General features: G+C 34.0%; 1 protein-coding gene across 1 annotated transcript; it reads right to left on the reverse strand.

The window, feature by feature from the left end:
• Positions 1 to 19,982: 19,982 nt before the first annotated feature.
• LOC18601921 (uncharacterized protein At1g66480-like) lies at positions 19,983 to 22,688 on the reverse strand. Its single transcript, XM_007033015.3, has 2 exons — positions 22,004 to 22,688; positions 19,983 to 20,251 (listed from the first exon to the last, which is right to left on the reverse strand). Exons 1-2 carry the CDS (start codon positions 22,601 to 22,603, stop codon positions 20,192 to 20,194), a joined length of 660 nt encoding a protein of 219 aa, XP_007033077.2. The 5' UTR covers positions 22,604 to 22,688; the 3' UTR covers positions 19,983 to 20,191.
• Between the last annotated feature and the right edge of the window lie 303 nt (positions 22,689 to 22,991).

The raw sequence follows: 22,991 nt of genomic DNA on the forward strand, positions 1-22,991 counted from the left end.
CAGAGCTCATACAGTTCAGAAATTTGAGAGAGCTGACAACGATGGTGCTCAACAAGGACTTGCCAGAGTTGAGATAATTCAGAGAGTTGAGAGAGAAAGATGATCGAGCCCAAATAGCTACGCGCATTTATTTTTGTTTTTTTCTATTTTCTCTCTAACGGGAGGTAGATAGCTCAAACAACTGAGCATTTTTTTGAAACGATGTTTTTAAGGGCATTTTGGTCTACTCATGCTTATTTTTGCCTAGAAACAGATAACTTTATATGGATAGCTATTTCTGAAATCACCTTATCACGAGATTCTTTTCTCACAATTTCCTCTTAAATGTATTCTGATTATTAGAATAGTGATAAGTGTACTACCATGATTGCAATCATTATGCCGACCTCTTCCACGTTTATAACCATAATTATTAAATGATATCTCATTCATTTTAAGGAATGGATAAGGTTCATAATTTTTCATTAATAACTCGCTATTTTACTAAATCACAAAAATACATGAAATCCAAAACAAAATGTATTTTCAGATTACCCAAAGTATTGTATTTTCCACTTGTTACAAAATAGGCATCATAAAAATCAATTTCATATGTTCAACTTAAAAATATCTTATGCAAAATCTCATAATATCAAAGATAGATTTACATATGTTTAGTAAAATCATAGTCGAAATTTAACAAATAAATCATATAGATAATATATATATGCTTAACTTGGTTTAATAAATCAATGAACAAAATATGATAAATACTACATGATAGCAAAATTCACATTAAAGTTGATTTTCGGGGAATGAAAACACTAAAAAGATATGATATCAAGTCACTTACCTGATTTACTAAAACCAAAAATCAAAGACAAACCATTGAAATCTTTTTGAAGTTTGAAGATGATAAAAATTAAATAGTATCAAAACTTGAAAGATTAGATAATCATGCTGATTACATGTTATGAAATATAACTTGAAAGAACAGTTATGGGAAAAAGTATTTAGAGGGAGTAAAAAGATCTTATTTGAAAATGTATTTAGAAATGAAGTGATGGGCCTATTTATAAACTAATAACTCCTTATATCTAGATAGAATTTATAAGATAAAGATAATGCTAAAAGATTTGATTTGGTTGGATTAAATCTTAATCTTAATCCAATCTATTTCACATTCAAATCTATATATATACATAATCAAATATAAAAGTTAAAATCAAATTATCCTCATATGTCTAGCTTGTTGGGCTATTTGGCCTATCTAGATTGTCTGACCTGCTCTGAAATCTTGAACTGTGATATAATAGATATTCACGTATATATTCATACTATTACTATTTTAATATTTTTAATTATATTTTAATTTTAAAATATAATTAAAAATATTAAAATATTAATATAGTAATATTTCAAATCGAATTAAATCAGATCCAAATCTTAAATATCTTGTCCATAGATCGACTGAATCAGTTTAAGTCCATGAACTTGGGCAGCCATCCAAATCATGGATAGGTCTAACGATAATGGTATGAATACAATATAATTTAAAGAATTGCAAGTGCAACAGCCAACACGTGAAAAGTCCTTACTAGAATGATGACCGACTAAAATTTATTGATCAAATGGATATGATCATCAATTATTTCTTGGTTTATTAGGAACCTGTCTTCTATAAAGCTTTCTTCCTTTGGTAAAGAAGGTGATGTCAGGTAGAAAGGAAATGTAAGATGATAATTCTATGAAATAGAATTATTTTTATTTTAAATTATTTTTAAAAGCTACTTAAGTTTTTAAGTTTAAGTTAAAATTTAGTTGTTTTTTTATTTAGTTTATTTTATTAAATTATTTTAATTTTATATTTATTTATCTTAATTTAGTCATTATTTATTAATTTTTATATTTTTTTTAAGATTTAAGGAAATAAGGTTTAATTTTGGAAAGTAAAGTGTTTGAAGGACTCAGAATTCTACTTACATATACTTCAGTATTTTGCCCATAACTCTCCCTATAGAACACCAAATGATGCAATTCTTAAACCATTGGAAAGCTAAGAGACAAAGCTACAACTTTTCTGAAGGACACTTTGCCCAGTTCTACTTCGAGGATAAAGAAAATCACGTCGAAAGATGACAAGATGTATTGCTATGGAAAAAGAAAATTTTGAAAGATGATATTTGATTCTTGAGCCTCTCATTACAGTTTTAAGCCCAATTAAAATCAATAGGTTAACTTAAGGGATTTTAGATTAAGATTGTTATTTAGGATATTTTTATGAGACATTAAGGGAGACAACTCTAAGAGATTTAACAAGCTAGAAGTTGGGCTGAAACTTGGAGAGTAAGGTTGCAAATATTTGTTTTGTTTTCTTCCTTGGCTTTTATTTTTCTTATTACTTTTAATGGTTAAACTTCACATATTTTTATTTATCTTTGTAATTATGAGTAGCTGATTTTATTTTTCTAGGGTTGCGATTGAACTTGCATGTAATCTGAATATTTAACCTATTTCTTGCTTATTTTCAATGGAACTGATTTGTTTATTCCAATTTATTCTTAATGCTTTTAATTACTTGATCATCAATTAGATTGATTTAGAAATCTAAACAAATTTGGGAAAAAGAGTTTAGTGTAGACTAAAATTGAGATAGCATATAATCATATTAATTGATTTACGTATAGGATAGGGATATGCTTACAGGCCATATGTAGCCAGATTATAGCTTAAACTTAATGAGTCTATTTTAATTTCAATTCACATAGGGATATAATGTTTTGATTAAAATATATAGTTTTATAAGATGAGTCTAGAAACCTTTATAAATAATTTAAAATTCTAGGTTAGAAATTCAACCAATTGGAATAAGTTAAGGAAGTGAGTTAAGATTTAGATGAAATGTAAGGGATATTGTAATCCTAGGCTTGTTTGATTTGATTTTTACCTAAGTTAGTATTACTTTGATTTTTCTTTTTTGTTTAAATTTTGGTTAATTAATTTTGATTGTTTGGATAAGATCAAATTGTTATAATTTTAATACTTAGTAAAATTTTATATTAGGATCAATGTTCTGCTTACCATTATATTATTTTTTTTATACATATACTTGCATAAGTAAAAATTTAACTGATCCAAGTTTCAAGTTGTTATTAGGCTGTCTAGTCAGTATTTTAGTGAGGGAGATAATTCCTAACATTTGTATATAAATTGGAAGTTTGAAAAAATTATCTATCCCAGATCTTATGTATCACAAAAAAAAAAAAAAAGAAAAAGAAAAACTCATTTCATCTTGCGTAGCCCTATATAAATGGCTAAAAGATTCTTTTTAGTTATCCAAAATCCAAACCAAAAGCCTAAGTTTCTAATCCTATTATAAAAATTTTATCTATAAACTATAATAATGTATGTTTAAAATAAAAATTTAGAGAAGTCAATGTGAAGTCAAAACACGACATAATGGTGTTTTATCATCAGTAACGATGCAGCCACTTGAATTCTCTGTAGTGATGGCTTGGAGACAGTGAGCCACTTATTCTTTGGCTATCCCAAATCTTGGACTTTGTGGCAACAATGGTGTGGTATGTGTGGAATATCCACTGGTTGATCCATAAGAACCCTCTGATCTGTTTTCTCTCATGGGTCGACCTTGCAACTTCTCTTAACAACAGTTTGTTGTGGAAAATGGCAAGGTTTGCTATTTGTTGGGCCATTTGGACTTTTAGGAATGACATGGTTTGTAACAGTAAAATTTGGGATGGAAAACAAATCTTCGAGCTTTCAAAAGTGAAAGTGGCTTGTTGGATGCATGCGAAATGGCTTGGACACTTCACTCCGATCACTGACCTCGCACGGTTTCTTCATGAGAGTAACTTACCAATCTTGCAAAGTAAGATTAAAAGTACTGTGTCTTGGTCTAAGCCTAATGAAGGGAGTTTTAAATATAATACTGATGGATCCTCTAAAGGTTGTCCAGGCGATTCGAGAATCAGTGGTGTGCTAAGAAATGGCTCTAGTGAGGTGCTTGTGCTTTTTTCTAAGTCGGTTGGTATTATTGACTCTAACAAAGCTGAACTCCTCGCTGTTAGAGAGGCTACCATTATTTTCGTTGCTTCTAGGTGGTGCTCTCCACACTCTTTCATCTTAGAATGGGATAATTGTACTGTGGTAAAGTGGCTTTTAAATCCCAAAGACGTCCCTTGGAGACTTAGAGTTATTGTCTTTCAAACCAGTTCTTTTCTTGCGAAAATTGACATGTGGACTACCAAACACATTCCAAGATCCGTTAATGAAGTAGCAGATTCCTTGGCTAAGGAAGGGGTGCACAGGCTAGTTGATTTCCTATGGATTCATGAAGGCTACTCTTGACCTCCCTATGTCTCTTTGATGATTGTTAGCTCTACCTTTTACTTCTTAAGATTTTCTGCTACTTCAATACTTGTTGATTATGTTGAAGCTCTCCTTTGTAGCTCTTACTGTAATGGCACTTATCCCCTTTGTTTTACAGCCCTGATGAAGTTGGTCTGGTCTTCTATAAATATTGTATAAATGATCACGGCAACTATTTTTTGAGTTAGTTGCTGTGTGTTTACTTTTTGAGGGGTTTCTCTTTGCTGTAGGAGTCTTTACCTCTGTTCCTCTTAACTTTTGGGTGCCTTTCTGTTGCTCTTTTTTTTGTCAATGCAACCATGTACAAAGGAGGACACGCCCAACCTTTGTATTTACTTTCCAATCAAAGCAAATCAGCTCGGCTTTTCAAAAAAAAAAAAAAAGAATTTAAAGAGTGGGCAATGCTATTAATTTTTTTATTTAACAAATTGACTTAATTGCGCACCCTTTTTTATTTTTTATATTATGCTTGTGAAATCTGAATTAATTTAAGTAAAACAATGTGAAAATTCTATATGAAAATGTATTCATCAACTTTTTTTTTTTGAAAGAAAGAATTTCATTGCAAAAAACAGGGAAAAGGCATCCTTGAAAATACAACCTGAAAAAGAAAATGGTTGTTCAAGCAAAAGATTACTTTTGCAAAATGTTTTGTTCCTAGGTCTTTTGTCAAGCCCAGCTCTACAATATGTTTATTATGCCATTTCTACATGAGAATACATGTTTGCTTACTTGGGTATCTCAGAAATCGTTAAAGGACAGCAATGTACCAAATGGTACAATTAAATTGAATTAAACCTCGAACTAGTCCAAATAGTGATTTTAATATGAAATTGAGAATTTTAAAACCCCAGAATGACTTAAAATGGTGATTCGGAGTTTGAGGACCGATTTGGAGTCAAATTGGAATTTTCATGATCTAGGGGCAAAATGATCATTTTGCCACTCGAGGTTAAAATTGGAATGTTGGAAGAATTTTTTGATCAAGATTGACTATTTAAAACATAATTTGAGTTTGAGAAGTGAAGAATTTTAATTCCGGCATTTTTTCGAGCATAAGGGCAAAATAGTCATTTTGCCAACCCATGGGTAAAATTGTAATTTTACACCACCCAACACTTGTCCAGCACATGGATTTTACCCAATATTATCATAGATAATTAAGGAAATTTAAGTGGTGGAGAAAGATTGCTTAATGGGTAAGTATGACACATTGACCAATGGAATGGTGACATGTGTCAAATTTTCATCCATTTATTATTTTCCTTATAAATTAGCACAAAATCAGCCCATTTCTCCTCATATGGCCAGCCAAAGGAAGAACAAAGGAAGAAAAGAAAGAACAAGAACCCTAGGGTGAAAATTCAAGAGAAAATTGATGGATTTCAAGTAATCAAGCAATCAAAGGTAAAATTTCTTGATTTTGACTTGTGATCTACCTTTCCCATGCATTCTTTAACATTTTTCATGGTTGAAACACATGATTTCATGATGGGTATCTTGCTGGCTGAACACTTAGAGAAAGGTTTTGATGCTTGATTTGGTTAGATTTTAAGATATTTTAGTGTTTTTAGTTAGTTAGTGATGTGTAGCATGAAAAGCCAACAAGAAAAATTCATTTTCTCCTATCACCCATCATTGGCCGAATTCTCCATGTGGAATATTGATGATGATTTTGATTTTATTTCAAGTGAATTGGTTAGGAAATGATGAATTACAATGAGAAAATCAAGTAGGAAAAATCATAGTGTTGATGCACCCACCATAGCCGAAATTCCCAAGAGAAAATGTGAAAATGATTTTGCTAAATTTTATGCTATTTGACTTGTGTTTGATGGTTTGGAGAATTGGAAGAAAAATGGAGTTAATTGGAGTTGAATTGGACATATTGACCAATTAATCGAGTGACAGATCGAATTAGGCTAATACCGTTTTATTTAAGTATACAATTGAATTTGTGTAGAACACCGTGTTTAAATGATAATCCAAACAATTTACATCCCATTTCATGCATTAGTATAGAGCCTGAATTGGTTTTATAACAATTTAGCACAAATGTAGTAAATGACTTATTGTGCATTATGTCTAGGTGGTGAGCATTCTGGCAAAAGTAAAGAGATAGTACTCAAGGATCAAGAATCGGAGTACTTGAAATTCGACTCCCGAAATAGTGAGTAACCTTACTATCGTCTTAATTATCTAAAGTGGTTTTATCCAATTTTGTGATTTTATGAAAAATGAGTTTAAATGGTTAATTTTTAGGTTTTACAAACAAAATGTGATTAAATGAAATGATTTTATAAAATTGTCTTGAAATTGAAAGATGGTTTTGAAAATTGAGTAATTGGAGACTAATTGTTGTGTTATAAATCATGGTTTGAATTGACATGAATGGTTGAATTGGTAAATGCGCTGAAAATGTATGAACTGTTGATTTGCCTTGAGAGGCTATAAAATAAAATAATTGTCATGTCATGCTATACCAAATTTTATTGTATGGTGGGTTTAGCTTGCTGCAGTGAGCAAGTTCTGTAGACCAGCCTATTAGAGGGGCACGAAATCCGGTTATATACGTATCTCGGTCGGAGAGGCGCGTAGGGTAACTCCCGAGGTAAAACTTTAGAGTTCACTTCACGCCAAACCACCACGTGAAGGTGAACTCAGTCAATGCCAAGGAACGACTATATTTTCAAAATAAAAACATGATTTATGCGTACATGACTTTTTAACAGCCTTGGCGGACTCGGTTGGGATAGCCTTCGGCGAAGGTATCCCTGATAACTGAGTATGAGAATGATTTTGGCACGAGCCAAAGTTTTAAGAAATTCATAAGCCATGTTGATTACTCGATTTATATGAATTGATTTTATTTGGTTAAAATGAGTTGAAAGATGATAAATTACAGTATGATGATCTATTTTAATCTATCTCCATTTACTCAGCTTTAGATATTTTAGATGGTATTTGTTTACTCACTGGGATTATATAATCTCACCACCCTCCTTTCCACCCATTTCAGGCATAGAATAGGTTGTAGATAGTGGATTTCATCGAGGCTACCATTGGATTTGCATCCTTCAAACTGTAGGTTTATAGTCTTCCTTACTTTTGGTTATTCGAGGGCCCATTGGTTATTGTAAATTAAATTAAATACTCTAGCTTACTGTATTACCGTATGTATGAATCTATTTGCTTTTACGCTACAAAAAAATTATTTACGTATAACTCTAAAAATATTATTTTATAAGAAAATAGAATATTTTATTAAATATTTCTTTTATTTTTTTATTATATCTAAATAATCATGATTTCATTTTAAATGAAGGTTTTAGATGTTTAAACTTATTTTTGATTATGAATTATGTGTTTTGTACTCGCATACTACATTTTTAACGGATTTTGAAATTTTTGAGGAAAAATGACCAAAATGTCCCTGTGAGAAAAAAAATATTTTTCTATTGTTTTGATTTGGAAATAGTTTATAATCTCTCAAAACATGATTTTAGTAACTAATACTCATAGGGGAAGTGAGAAAAATTGATGTTAAGCCTTGCGAGGTTGCGATTGACATTTCGAATAATGAATGTCTATCGGGACGTCACGGCGGTTGTCATAGGCTCGATGGGAGTTTCAGGTCATGACATCTTTGAAGTTTGAATATCTATTAACACCGAATTGGTTCTTGGTCTTTGATTGTTTGCTTATTATATTTTGGATGGGTCTTAAATTTTCAAATAATAATTCTTTTGCATTCTCACAAGGATTGAAGTTAGATTAAGCAGGGTTAAACTTGAATTAATGGATCACAATCACAAATTTGAAGGAATAAAGACGATGCCATGCATTTTTTTTTCTTGAAATTAAATGCTTTAATTAGTTGGTACATCAAAACTGAACCATTCCTGTTAATTTTTAAAAGATTGTGTGGTTTATAGAAGTGTTATCATTTTTTATAAAGGTATGTAATTTTATTGCTAGTTACCATAATCAAAATAAACTATGAGCTTTTATGAGTACAAAATGAAAATAAAACATAAAAATTAAAATCCCAAGGCATATGGAACCAATTTGGGGATATTGGGTACAAAGTAAACCTATGAACCAAACTTCTCCCTAAGCCCACCTAACTAGACAAGTAAAAATTCATGTCCATGCTCAATGGAAACTTTTAACTCACTAGCTATCCTAACATATTCGGTCCTCAATTAAATTCCTCTTAGCTTATCTTAATAATAAGCCTCCAAGTCAACTCAAAACACAACCCCACCTCCATTAGATACGTGTCGAATCCCTTAAAACCACTCTTAGTTGCTATTTGAGAAACAAACCATTATTCACATCTTGCATACCAATTAATTGGTGTCCCCATACAACCTTGCTCGAATAAATCAGGAAAAAAATATTTGGTCATAATACGAACTCTATCCACACACCAACCTATTCTCCATAAAACTCCCACTTGAGTCCATGTTTATTTAAATACAGTGTCATCCTTGCTATATTAAGTTTTCTTTTTTTTTTTAGAAGCAATGACTTATGATTATATACCTTAACAAAAGAAGGGGATAAATATATCCCGGTACAAAAACTCATGTGCAACCAATAAAAAAAAGGCTGCAACAGATCATCCTGCTTCAACATCATTATATATAAACTCTAGACAACCCATAATCTTGAAATCTTATCACCTAACAGGAAGCAGTAAACCATAAAAACTATAAAAACGAAAAGCAGTAGGCATCAGAGGGACAAATTACAAAAAAGAGAATAAAAAGTAACCATTAGCATTGAAGAATAGAAAAAGAACCAGAAAACTTGAAGCAAAATGAGTTCAAGCTTCTGTGTGATTAACTTAGAAAAGATCACAAGTTCTGAGAACCCTTTTTTTGCAAGTGAATCAGATTCTTCCTTGGCTTAACGGGAAATATGCTTAATGGTCCACCTATTGATTTTGCAGAGGATAGCAAAAGTTTGCATGGTGATTTTTCACACCCTCTAGGGAACCTTCTGAGGATTGGAAATCCATTTAACGACATTATAGTTATCACATTCGAGGATAAGGGAGTGAGAAACCCACTTGGACACTACAAAGATGGTCACAGCTTCTTTGACAGCAAGCAACTCAACTATGTTAGAGTCGAAGACTCTAATAAACTTGGAGAAGAGAATGAAAATGTCTCCACATTCATTTCTTAGAATCCCTCTATGCTTGAATCTATCGGGCAGCCTCTAGATGCCTTGTCAATATTGAACTTCGAGGTCCTTCGAGCTGACCTAAGCCACATTTTTTTCTTCTTAGATGCTAGAGATTTTTAAGGGATAGGCCTTTTGTTTGGCTGCCTAGTAGGATCAACAATTGTGACATTAATCTCTAGCCACTTTGCTTTTATCCAGCAAGCTACTTTAATTTTTGTGAGTTTCAGAATTTTCTCACTATCCCATAGTTTACCGTTAAAGACAACTTTATTTCTTCCCATTCAAATGGTCCATATGATGGCATACCATGCCACTGTCAAAACTAAGCCATTTTTAATGTATCAGCCACATTCAACCAAGGCAAGAAACAAACTAAAGGGTCATCATGCATTACTAAGTGAGAGTTCCACATAGCACTACATTGTTTTCATAAAATCCAAGTCTTAACACAATTAAAAAATAGGTGACACACCATTTCTATTTCCTGCCTATAGAAGAGGCATGTAGTCGCACTATCACTAATAATTCCTTTGCTCATAAGAGTATGTTTCACGGTCAATTTGCCATGAAGGATCTGCATGCAAAAAGCTTTGATCTTCAATGGGGCAAGACAAATCCATATAAGTTTTCAGTGACAACTATCAGGAGAGTAAGAAGGAAGCACACTTTAGCAGAAAGATTTGGGTGTATAGTCACCTCCGAGACTTCTTTTCCAAATAAGCTTATCATAGAAGTCATTGTGAAAGAATTGATTGTTGAGAATACTATTGAAGCTCTCCCACTGCTGAGACTCCTAATCGAACATATTTTTTTGAAATTGGTTTTTCCAGGACCAATGACTGTCGACCCATTACTTGAAATCAACAATATAGCCCTCTTTTTTGGTAGCTAGAGCATAGATTTTGAGAAAGGAACTTTTGAGGATAATGCCCTCCACCCATTCATCCTCCTAAAAGCTTATGCCGGTGTTGCTCCTAAATGATATCCTCCTGCCCTTAGTCACATAGGAACTAAAGTCACATGTCCCCAAGAGTGGTCAAGTAATATTTCTCCATATTCCAAAGGTTTTAAGAAGGTTACCAAGCCTTGGAGTAAGACTGTTTTGGTCAAGACCAGATTTGGCATCCACAATTCATCTTTAAAGACTATTCAGTTCATTCCTTTACAACAACAACCACATATTTAAGAGGGCCTTATTTTTCAAACCAAGTTCCACAATTCCGAGGCCATCAAGATCACGGGGTAGCATATTGTAAACCAACTAATATAGTGTAATCTGTGCATTAGATTAAGGCTACTCTATAAGAATCTCCGCTGTATCCTCTTAATGGATTGTTTAACTTTAGTTGGTATTTGGAATAAAGACATATAGAATAGCGGCATACTACTCAAAACTAACTTTAGAAGAGTGATGCAACTCCTCATGGATAGAGATATTGCTTTTTATGAAGAAAGTTTCTTTCTAATTTTTTGAGGACTGGCTAACAAATACTTACTGATCTTGAGGCTACTCAAAAGGGGAGCTCCAAGTAAGTGGAAGGCAATTTATCAACTTTGTAGTGGATTAGATCAACCCATGAATGTTGACTCTATATGTTTTTGATGATAACAAATTATTCCTCATTCATTAATGTCTAATCTCGTTGTTTAAGTGCGCAGGATTTAATTTAATAACCCTAACAAAGTTATCCATTAAACGCAAGTCAAGAAGCTTGCTAAACTTAATACGAAGTTAATCAGTCAAAGAGGGAAAGAGCAAGTAGTGAACAAAAGCAAAACCTGAGAAATTGATTAATAAAAGACCTTAATCAATTAAGACATGGTTGTGTGATAAACTGACGCAAAATAGAAACATGCTAATCGGTTAAGAAGTCTCGTTAATCAGTTAGAGCACAAGGTTCTAGTATATTCAAGTGCCAAAGACAAGTGAGAAAATATAGATGACCATTGATAGGAGCCAAAGTGGAGAAGTTCAAAATTCGAAGCTTTTCTAGTTGATTAAAGCTAATTTTAATCAATTATGGTTGAAAGAAGTAAAGCTTCAATCAGTTAAGGGATGAGTTAACCAATTAAAGGAACACTATTGTGTAAAGAAAAATAAAAACAGAAAGTTTGTAATCAGTTAAAGCCTGTCATAACCAGTTAAAGGAAGTCTGCTAAAGAAGAGAAGCTTGAAGACAAAGAACTCTTAATCGGTTGGAGTTGCTTGTAACTAGTTAACCGAAGTTTATCTCTTTTTTTTAATTTAAACATTAGAGGACAAAATGAATGCTAGAAGTGCATCAAAGTTGTTTCTAACAGCTAGAAACTGTCTCTAACAGAAAAATCTGACTCTTTAAGTATAAAAGAAAGCTCAAATGGTCAAAAAAAGTAGATTCAAAGAGAGCCATTTTGAGCGAAAAGCAAAATATTTTTCACCAAAAACACTCATTCTTCATTCCAAATTTGGAAAAAATGTTTAAGCTTAATTGTAATCTGTCCAGACTTGTAAAGGTACTTAACTATACTTCTTTTTCTTCTTTTTCTTGAGAAATTAGAGTGTAGGAAGTGCTCTAAAGCTTATTGTAAGGGATTAGAGCTTGGGTTGAGAGCTCACCTTGTAAAAGCTTGGTGGAAGCTATTAATTCCATCAGTATAGTGAAGTTAGGTTAAAAATCCTTGATTGGGAGAACAAGATAGTGGATGTAGGTCAAGAAGACCAAACCACTATAAATAGTCTTGCATTGCCCATATCTCTTTACCCTTCCTTACTTGGTGTCCTTCAGCCACTACAAGCTTTACATTCATTTTCCTCTAATCGTTAAAAGCTATATCATTCAAAAAAGGCTAAGCTTAAAATTTGTAGTGCTATTCACCCGCCTCTAGCACTCCATTAGGACCAACAATGAATTTACCAAGTTTTGATCAATGCCAACACCAAATAGTGGACTTTTTTTGAAGTTGATTTTTAAGCCCGAGGTAACCTAGATGCAACGCAACAAGCTTTTAGTATTTAAAAGAGATTGAGGATTGGGCTCACACAAGATTATCGTATCGTTGGCGTAATGGAGATGAGAAACAATAATATTTGAGGTGCCAATTGTAATCCCCTTCACAAGTTGTTTGCGTATTGCCTTACACATCAAAGCACTAAAGGTTTCAACGACTAAGTTAAACAAAAGCGAAAAGAGAACACCCTTGTCTAAGCCCTCGATGCATTATAATTTCCTTGGTAAGAGAGTTGTTAATCAAGATAGAGACGGTGGCTTTTGAGATACAACCCATAATCCATGAACTCCATTTGTTCAAAGAATTCCTAAAAGACACTGTCGAAGGCTTTTTCCAAATCAACTTTAAGGAAGAGCCCCCCACTTTTGCTCTTTCACATCAAATCAACCATTTTGTTTGCTATAAAGGCACATTCTAAGAGCTACCTACCTCGGATGAAAACGAATTGGTTAATACCCACAACTTCAGTGATAATAGTCCATAGTCGTAAGGGAAGAGCTTTGGGAATGATTTTACAAAAACAACCCATCAAACTGATAGGCCAATAGTTTGTAGGAGAAATAAAGGAATCACATTTAAGGACAAGTGTAATGAAGGAAATGTTGACTTTTCTCTAAAGATCCAGTGTTTGAAATTCCCAATCAAACTTCATGATCTCATCTTTGATAGCACTTCACTGCTGTTTGAGGGAGGAGAAATTAAAGTTATCAAGCCCTAGTGCCTTATTTCCATCACAACTGTGCATCACATCCAAAATTTCCTACTTGAAAAATGAGAGTTCAAGAGTTGCAGCCAACTAATCAGAAAGTTTCCTAAGCCCACAATCCAAATCCTTAACTAATAAATCGGTCTTACGCTTGTAAATGCCCTCAAAGTACTTAAGCACCATTTCCATACTTTCATCAAGATTATCTGCTTCATTTCTAAGGTATGAGAGTTTACTAATGTAGCTAGCTTTTCGCCTTGTTAAGCTAATGCAATGAAAAGAAAACAAGTATTACGGTCACCCTTTATTACCATTTAACATGTAACTTTTGGTGCCAAGCATGCTCATCCACTCTAAGTAATTTCTATAGCTCACCTTTAAGATGTCTCAACATTTCTATTCTTATCATCAAAGCCACTTATTTAGCCTTCATTAATTAGAGATTGAATGTCTTACTCAAGTTTACTTATCTTACAATCAATGTCCCCAATAACAGTTTGCTAAGACTTTTAATACAAGGCTTAATGCCTTGAAAATGATGCCATATGGTTGTCTTTCTATTGTTGACATCTTTATTTTTTTCAAAGCCATCGCTAACATAGTATTAAAACTATTCTCCTCTAACTAGTGATTGTAGAATCGGAAGGGTTTAGGCCCAAATTGAAGTTTTTCAGGCTAACCATGATTGGATTGTGATCCGATATAGAGGGAGGGAGGCATTTTTTAATAAGATTAGGGAAAAGCTTAAGGATCTCAACTGCTACTAAAAAACGATCTAATCTATTGAAGGTCGCGTCTTCCTAATTGCTACATTAGGTAAATTTCCCCCTGTCATGGAGATGTCAATCAAACCAGCCTTTCCAATAAAATCACAGAAGCGGATCATCGAATTGTCAATACTACAGCAGCCAGTTCTTTTTTCCTTAATCCTAATGGCGTTAAAATCCCCATCAATACACTAAATAACGTGCTAGGCTCTCAAATGTTTAAGCAAATTTTCCCAAAAAGCTACCTTTTCCCCCTCATCACTAGGCACGTAGATATTTCCAATACTATACATTCCACTAAACCCCTAAATCCTACCCACAATGAGGACAAAATGCTTGCCAGTGATTAAATGCATGACTGTGTAATGATTCTAACACCAAATAGTGATCAAGCCCCCAAACAAACCAATAGAATCAATAGCAAGCCACTTACAATTGATTATCCCCTAAAGTCCCCTAACCCTAACAATGTTATCACTAATATTCTACAACTTAGTTTCTTGCAACAGAATGAATTTCAGCTTATGTCTAATTGATAGACGTTTTATAGCTTGGCATTTCTCAAGTCTCCCAAGACCACGAATATTCCTAGTAAAGGTAGACATTACAGAAAAACAATAAACAAAGGAAATAAGAGAAACCAAGAGAACTTCATACTTGGTTAAGAATTCCAAATGTTGAAACCATCTCGGGTCTTCTTTTCTAGACCCACAAAAACACTAATCAGATCATTGTCGCTTTGGTCAAAGACCAACCCAAACTCTTTCCCCATGACTAAGGTCTCTTTTGCCTCTTTGATGATCGCGGTATTATGCCTGACAATGTCCCTACCGAAAAGAGGTATATTATCCACTTCTAGTGTGATAGTTGGATTCTTGTGTGGTGTAATAGCCTACTTCTTGGTCATTCGTCTACCAATACTACGCCTTGGCATCCTCCTTCTAACATGCTTGATCGAGGGGCATTCACCCTCACTGCTATCCATAGTCTGATTGGATTTTGGAACTACAGTACGTACCACTTGCTCAATCTTTGCTTCATTGGCCTTACAACCCATAACATCCTTGTTCTTGTGGCAGACCTCATTCTTGGACACATAACCTTCTTAAAAGACTTCAAAACTAGCAGAATAAAAAGTAGCTAGATGGTCTCCATCACCTACGTGGTTTAAGCTTTCAATGAGGCAATTCTTAACTTTCCATCAGTACGTTACCCCTTCCCATGCTCATCTTTGTTTCTTCCCCAATTTCTCTCGTTTGCTCAAACAACAAGAGCCTTAACTTGCCTCTATCCTCTTTGTTATGGGTTTTAGGAAAATCAGTTTGGCCTAAGTGATTCAAGTTGCACTGAATTACATCTAGCAAGCCATCGATAACTCTTTAGGAATAGGCATTAACAACTGGCCTTATTTTAGGCCCGAGTAAAGACTCAAGCAACTTGTGGGAGCCATTGTGGTGTTGGGTGCCAAGCGAGCAGCTCCTAATGGCTCGACTTCTTTGATGGTGGTTAAATCCTGATCCATCATACTATGGCCTGTTGTGCCATTCCTAAGTTCAAATTTTGAAATCTCTTGCACCATTAGATCCATCATTACTGAAGCCGTAGTATCTTCATCGACGTTGCCCAGAAAAGTGGGCACAAAAGCGATTTAACGCCATGAAGTTGTCAGATCCTCAATAGCTAGTGGGTCCATAACTTAGGTGTCAACCTTGAGCCTCAAAACCATTCAACATCCATTAATGGAGAAAGCCTTCCAGTTAAGAATGTGTCTTCCCTCCTCAACCAAAATCAACACTCTTGCACTATTAAACCGCTACCACATTGTGCTATTGACTTTAATAACTCAGCCTCAAATTCCTCCAAGTTTATGAAAAGTGGCTTCACTCTAGAGATGTAACGGGAGATTTTAAAAAATCAACCAAACAGGTTTTGTAGACATTATAAAAAAATCATAATAAAATTTTATTAATTAATAAATCATAAACAAAAAACGAAAATGACAAAAAAAGAATTTAAAAAAAAAGGGTACGATTGGCAGGGTGCGGACTCACCCTACCAGCCACCACCCTCTCCCTGCCAGACGGGAAAAATTCGCGTCTGGCAGAGTAGTGGGAGCGTGCCCCATTTAGCCTAGTATAAAGGGGGCACTGTAGCAATGGATCAAGGAATCGGCAATCCTAAAAAACCCTAGTAACTTGCAAAAATCCAAGCCTCTAGCAGCCAAATACCGCAACAAAAATTTCCTTTACTCTTCTAGCAGCCCAAAAAAAAAAACCACAAATCCACAGTAAAAAATTAATCAAAAATATGTAGAAAAATAAAAAAGAAATAGGAGTTTTTTCAGATTTTGTTGGTTTGGGGTTTTAGGGAAGGATTTTGGCTTTGGGTCATCGAAAAAAGGAAGATCTGGGTTTTGTGCTGCCGGTGGGGGGATTTGAAGCTCAGATTTTTAGCCACCAGCGGTGAAGAGATAGCAGATCGGTGGTTGTTTTGAAGTCAGATCTGATGGCTGGTGAAAGGAAGGAATGGGAGAAAAAAAGCTCCCAAGCCACTGACTAATAAGGTTTGAGAGAGAGTACCGATCGGCACCAAAGGGAGAAGAGAGAGAGAGAAAAGAAAAAGAAAACGTGACCGACGGTAGAAAAAAAAAGAGAGATAAAGAGCTGATCAACAACTGTTCTTGGGAAAGATATAGAGCTTTGAGGCTACCGATCAAAGGAGAGAGAGAGATCCGACAACAGGGAAGCATTGGGTCCCGTCGTCGGTGGGCGGACGTGTGAGATAGCAGGCAAAGAGGAAGGTACGGCTGTTAACATTGGACTGGTGAGAAAGTAGAGAAAATAGAATTTTAGGGAGGGGTAGAGTAACCGGCCATTGGAGAGACAAGGAAAAAAAGGTGAAGAAGTAGAAAGGAGGTTCAAGGAGTTGTAAAACGGTGCCGTTTCGATTTTGGTCAAGCCACCCCTTTCATCCCCAAACGACGTCGTTCGACTGTTTGGGGGAGCTGTACCACAAAACCCCAAATAGTTCCACTCCGAGGGGGGGCAGATCCAGCAGTAGTTTGGGCTAGCCAAGCCTAATCAGGTAAAGGGCCTTATTTTTTTTTATTGATGATGGATTGGTTGTCATGTGGGCTAGCCCACTTCTTTGTTTGATTAAACTTTATATTTAGTAAATTTAAATATCTTGAGCATGATATTTAGAATCCTTTTGATAACACTTTAGAGGATTTAAATTGACAAAAAATGTAAAACAATAATAGTAGAAGGTAATAAAAAGTTTAATTATTATTATTATTATTTTTATCACCACAATAAATCCTGTGTTTTAGGACAAATATTAATAGTTTTAATTGAGCCTTAAGGTATTATACTATTGACCATAGATAAATAATCATTTAATTCGGTATTGATGATGGGATGATTGATCGGGACGCGAGAATTCACAATCCCGGGTCGATTTGCCCTAGGTTTAGAATCCAAATTAAGGCTCCACCAGTACGATGGGAGGGTCTCGATTTTGAGATCCCGAAATTTTTTATAAAAATAAAAAATTTAACAACACAAAATCATCAATAAAAATAATATAATAAATAACAATAAAAAAATGATGATAAAAATAATAATAATTCGAATATATAGTAAATAATTAATTTGTGAAAATACAATGTACATGACATTAAATAAATAAAAAAAAATCTAAAACAACAACTAATTTAAAATTAGGCATTAAATATCAAGTGGCACAAACTATAAATTAATAAATATTATAAAAAAAATGTGAAGACAAAGATAAGAAAGGAAAAAAAAAGAATTAAATATAGATATATAAAATAAGATTTTAGGCATTAGGTTTGAATAAAAGATTGCTTACGAAAAAATATAATAATAATAAAAATATAAAAATATAAATAAATAAATAAAAAATAAAATTTTTGTTCACTAAAATAACATGGGATCATAAACAATTTATCTAATAACAAAAGGAAAATATAAGAGTAACTTAGAATTAAAAAAATGTAAAGTATGAAAAAAATAATATTTAAAAATAAAATAGAAAAATATGATAATAAAAAAATAAAATAAAATGAAAATAATAATTAAATAATAATAAATGAAAAAATAGATAATTGCATTAGCATAACATATATATATATATATTGCATCATGCATATCATTGCATATAAATATTTCTGTTTTCGAGTTTAAGTCCCGATGATGGGATCCTCCGAGGATCTTGCGAAGACGGGTATTCCTCAAAAAGTTTCCTAGGTGAAAAAGTGTTCTCGGGTCCCACCAGTATGATGGGAGGGCTCGAGAAACATTTTTAATAAAAGGCTTTTGCTCGTATTAGGTTCATTATTCACGAAAATATTATTTTAAAAGAAAACGTACGATGACCCCGATAACGGGATTTATTCGTCGAATTTGCGAAAGCGAATTTCTCGAATAATTCTCTAGGTGAGAGAATACCCCGGATCCCACCAGTATGATGGGCGGATCCAGGAGAATATCTTTGATAAAAGGTTATTTGTCCGATATTTTTATCTCACGCCATGCATCTCATCTTTCCTCACATTTACATTCCATTTTAGATTAAATATGAGATAAAATAAGAGAATAATAACTAAGGAAATATAGTAAACTTAAAAAAAATTAAAACCTAATAGGATAATCTAAAAAATGGTACCGTTCATGAAACGGGCATCTCGAGAGTGATAATCCTTCCCCGGGCGTAACCGTACTCCCGAACTTAGATCTAGAAAAACGTAAACCAGTTTAAGGTTCTTTTCGGTGGGCTTAAAATTAATTTAAAGTTTCATCGATTATAATCGAGTCAATAGATGACCAATCATACCTAATAAAAAAGATTGGTGGCGACTTTTAATTTTTAGAGTTTTCACTCGCGTCTGACGGTCGGGTTGCCGAACCCGCACGTTACGACAGGTTTCAATCCTCTTTTTTCCACACCGTGGTAAGAAATAATGGACTCAAACTAATGAGCAAAAAGATCAGGAAAATCTTTTAGAATATTTTTCATTTCCTCCGCATCTTTGAAAGTGACCAGTGCCTTAAAGACCCCGAAGTGCCGAATGGTGACAAGGATTCCCTCTTGACAGAGCTTGGTTTGGATGTTTTTGAGGGGGTAAGTATCCTTCAACTTAGCAATGGAAATCCTTCTTAACCATTTAGTATCAGATGTCGGAATGTCAGCATTGATGTCCACTACCTCAACTGGTGGCTTAACTGTTCTGGTGTTAACAACACCACCTTTCCCCTGAATCAAAATATCCTTGTATGACCATTTATTTTTAGCCTCTTTTTGGTTGAATTAGATCATTCAGTCTGCATGGCTGGAATGGCTCTATTCACAGCAATCTTAAGGCCATCAAGGAGCTTCTCGGAACCAAACAAAAGGGCTTTCCTCATTTCATCAATTGAACAGTATCTGACAAACCCAAAAATCAACCTACTACGCCGACTTGCAGAATGTGGTTTCTAGATGAAAGTGTCAACCACAACCCTGAATTCTTGAAAATCATCAGTAAGTTGCCTCCAAGTGACTCGAGGACTTATGTGGCCAATGTAAACTGAGTAAAGCGTATTCTTCCATTGCCTATCGAGATACCGATTGCTTTGCCTGGTCGTCCTTCGACCATAACTCAGTTCACTTACTCTTACCTTCGTTGTCCGTGCGGTTTGCCTCATTTTCAATTCCTTGCTATAATAAGTTATACTATTTAGTCTAAAAATAATAATTTAAAGTGATTCAACACTTATAATGATAACATGCGTAAAAAGTGATGAATTTCAAAATTAATTTCTCATTTATTTTTGTCCAAAAAACTTTTAGACCAGACAAATTGGCTTCTTACGAATTTACATTTTTGCTAAAAAAACAAACATTATACCACAAGATGAAAATATTAGATGCAATTTGCAGCGACATCATGTACATTAGATCCAATAAATTTTTCATATATATAGTCTAAGTGATTACAGGTTTCTCTTTAGGAAGACCACTAACATCTACCAACAAAAATATTTTCAAATAAAAACATGGCAGATTTACATGGGTTACAAGGGCACCAACAAAAAGTGATAGCTAGTCTTGGTGCTGAACTGCCTCTGGGTTACTTGACCTGATGCTTACTCCAATTCTGGTGCTACAATTGGTTGGCTAAACGAATTTCTCCCTCTTCTTGTGGAATAAAACTCACTCGCTTCTGCACATTTGAGATAAAATCGAAAATAGAACTTTAAAATAAATGTAATTAAGGCTGTGCATAGTGAGAATAAAATTTCAAAATGGAAGTTAATTATGCATTACATAGGAGTTATTATTAGGAAATTTCCATTGTTTAGAAAAGTTCAAATCTGTAGACTATTATTAAGCCCTTCGACATTTTAAATCTAGAACATCCAGTTCTTTGTTTGGGGATCAACGTTGAGAAATCATTGAATAAGTTGAAAGCAAAAAAAAAAAAGTCAAAATTTTATACTATTCCTTTTCTTTTGTTGCAAACCATTTAATTTCAATCCATCTTTGAATGTCATTACGAAATGTTGGACACTAAGCTCGCGAGCAAGGCCTAAAAGTTATGACGGGAAATTCAAAAGAACTAGCAAAGAAAAAGTATGCATGGGCGTCTCTTTTATCTCTTGAAAAACAGGAAAAGAATAAAAAAAGAAGAAGAATAGTGGAATGATTCAGCCTGACCAAAACTTGATACATTCCTGAAAAGGCACTGGTGCTAAAATTTGACCTGATGTTCAACGTACCACTCTAGGCATGAAAAGATTGACTTAAGATATGGAGATTTGGAATATAATATAAAACAGATTTAAAAGTCAAATTTGGCTTCTTTCTAATTTGCTCCCAATGGCTGATGCTGAGTTAGGAACTGCATCACCATTGTTTTTTCGATAACCATGGAAACCAAGTCTAAGTCTAGAATTCATAACCAGAACTGTCTTTATCTACTCTTATCTACTTAGAGAACCATAAAATCTATATATATACAATTATCGCCGTAAATCACGGGGAATAGAATTATTCTCTTTCTATCAAACATCAAAGCCATTTTTTCCTATAAATTTGCTTATTTAAAAAAAAAAAACTATTTTCGTTTTATATTGTTCATTTATGTATGCAGTTAAATCAAATTAACTTTGATTATATCATATAAAATTAAAATTTAAAAAACAAGTTTTTGTAAACTTTTAACTTCTATATATACTTAGGTTTTCAATCTGAAATTTTAGTTCTTCATGATATCATATGGAAAAATAATGATAAAAAAAACTAAGCTTTATTTGATCCAAAAAGGTCAAACATGAAGAAGCAGTTAACTTAAAACACTCAAAACCTTCAAATATGTATAACAAGGGGGAAAAATACAAGTAAATGATGAGTGTTTTGAGGGACAAATTGTGACCTCGTGAGTTAGTGATGTATACTTTATGATGATGGAAGACAATGGTTTTGGTTAATGCTTATACATCAGACAATAAGAAATGTCAGATTAGTTTAATTCTCCAATTGTTCCTTGTTGCCTAGAGAATAATATTCTGGATTTTGGTGAAGTGACACTATCTGAATTGGAGAGTAATAAATCACACATTTGAAGCTATGCATATTTCGCAGATCCCAAAAGTTGACCAATCTTGTGGCAAACAAAAAAAATAAAGTTGCTTGATAGCATGCATTGCACTAAACAAGTTAATTAAGTTATTGTAAGGAATGATTTTCCTGCAATTAAGCCCACCAAAATATAAATTTTGCCTTTCAAAACAGCAACATGTAGGGCCAGAAAAACATCCAAATTCAGGGGTTTAGTATACTTTACATAAGCACTGCTTAACATTTTCGTGCAGAACAGTTTCCCTACTTTCCAGGATCTTCTTCGTTTTTGAAATTACTTTAATTAATTATGATAAATTAAAAAAATGATCAATTTTAAAGGAAATTAACATACCTCTCGTTTGGCCTTAAAATTTTCCCCAATGCTACCAAGGCCAGGTTTCCACGGTGCTTCCAGGTGCATTTGATTATCGGTGTCGCCGCCGCCGGCGTTTTCCACGTAAAGATCAAGAATCTTTTCAGCCACCTCTACACCATCTCTGCTTTCCTCCACCAACTTCGCCATTTGAGACTTTGGCAGCCTCATTTTCACTGTCATCCCCCCTGAACTCCGTCCGAGCCCATCGGACCCAAGACTCGATGATGGTCTAACCATGGAAAGGTCAGAAACCGATCTCCTTGACAACATCAAGCACTCTAACCTGTCCTTAGCACTTATATGAATGCCTCCTGACCGTACCCTCCTAGGTGCCTTCTCTTCTGGAAACTTTGGCAACTCTACCAGGAAATAAATTTTCTTAGGCTTCAGGTCCTGTTGTGGCTCTAATGGCTTAGCACGAATTCCAAAATGCTTTACAGCCTCTGAATCCAATAAAACATGCCCTGGATAGTCCTTAACTACATCCCAAGCTCGAACTGGAGTCTTTAACTTGAACGTTTCCCCATCAATTTTCATCACCTTTGCCTTCTTTCTTCCTCCCATGCTGTTCCCCATTTCTTTGTACCAGACCTATAGAGATTCCTTTTTTTTCGTTGGTGGGTTTCCCCCCTAAAGTTGGTGTGGAGTTATTTTTTAAGGCGTGGAGTTTATATATAGATAAAGCAGTGTTAATGCTACTTGGTACTGTTTAATTACTGTGTGACGGAGGGGAGGCGATGGTGTGAAATTGGGGAAATTCTATAAAGATTCCAAAATATAATTTCATGATGACTTTTGTGAAATTAAGTGGGAAAACTCAATTCTGTTACGACAAAGTTCTGTCCAGTTGAGACCCAAAAAAAAAAGTAACTGATTTTGCCAAACCAACGTTGAAATCATTACGAACTTTTTTTTTTATTTGGATGTTAAATTTGGCCATTAAGCTAAAGCAGCGGGTCGGTTT

Source organism: Theobroma cacao, chromosome 4, assembly GCF_053813885.1.
Source record: "Theobroma cacao isolate CCN51 chromosome 4, ASM5381388v1, whole genome shotgun sequence".
In the NCBI taxonomy this organism is placed as follows: Eukaryota; Viridiplantae; Streptophyta; class Magnoliopsida; order Malvales; family Malvaceae; genus Theobroma; species Theobroma cacao.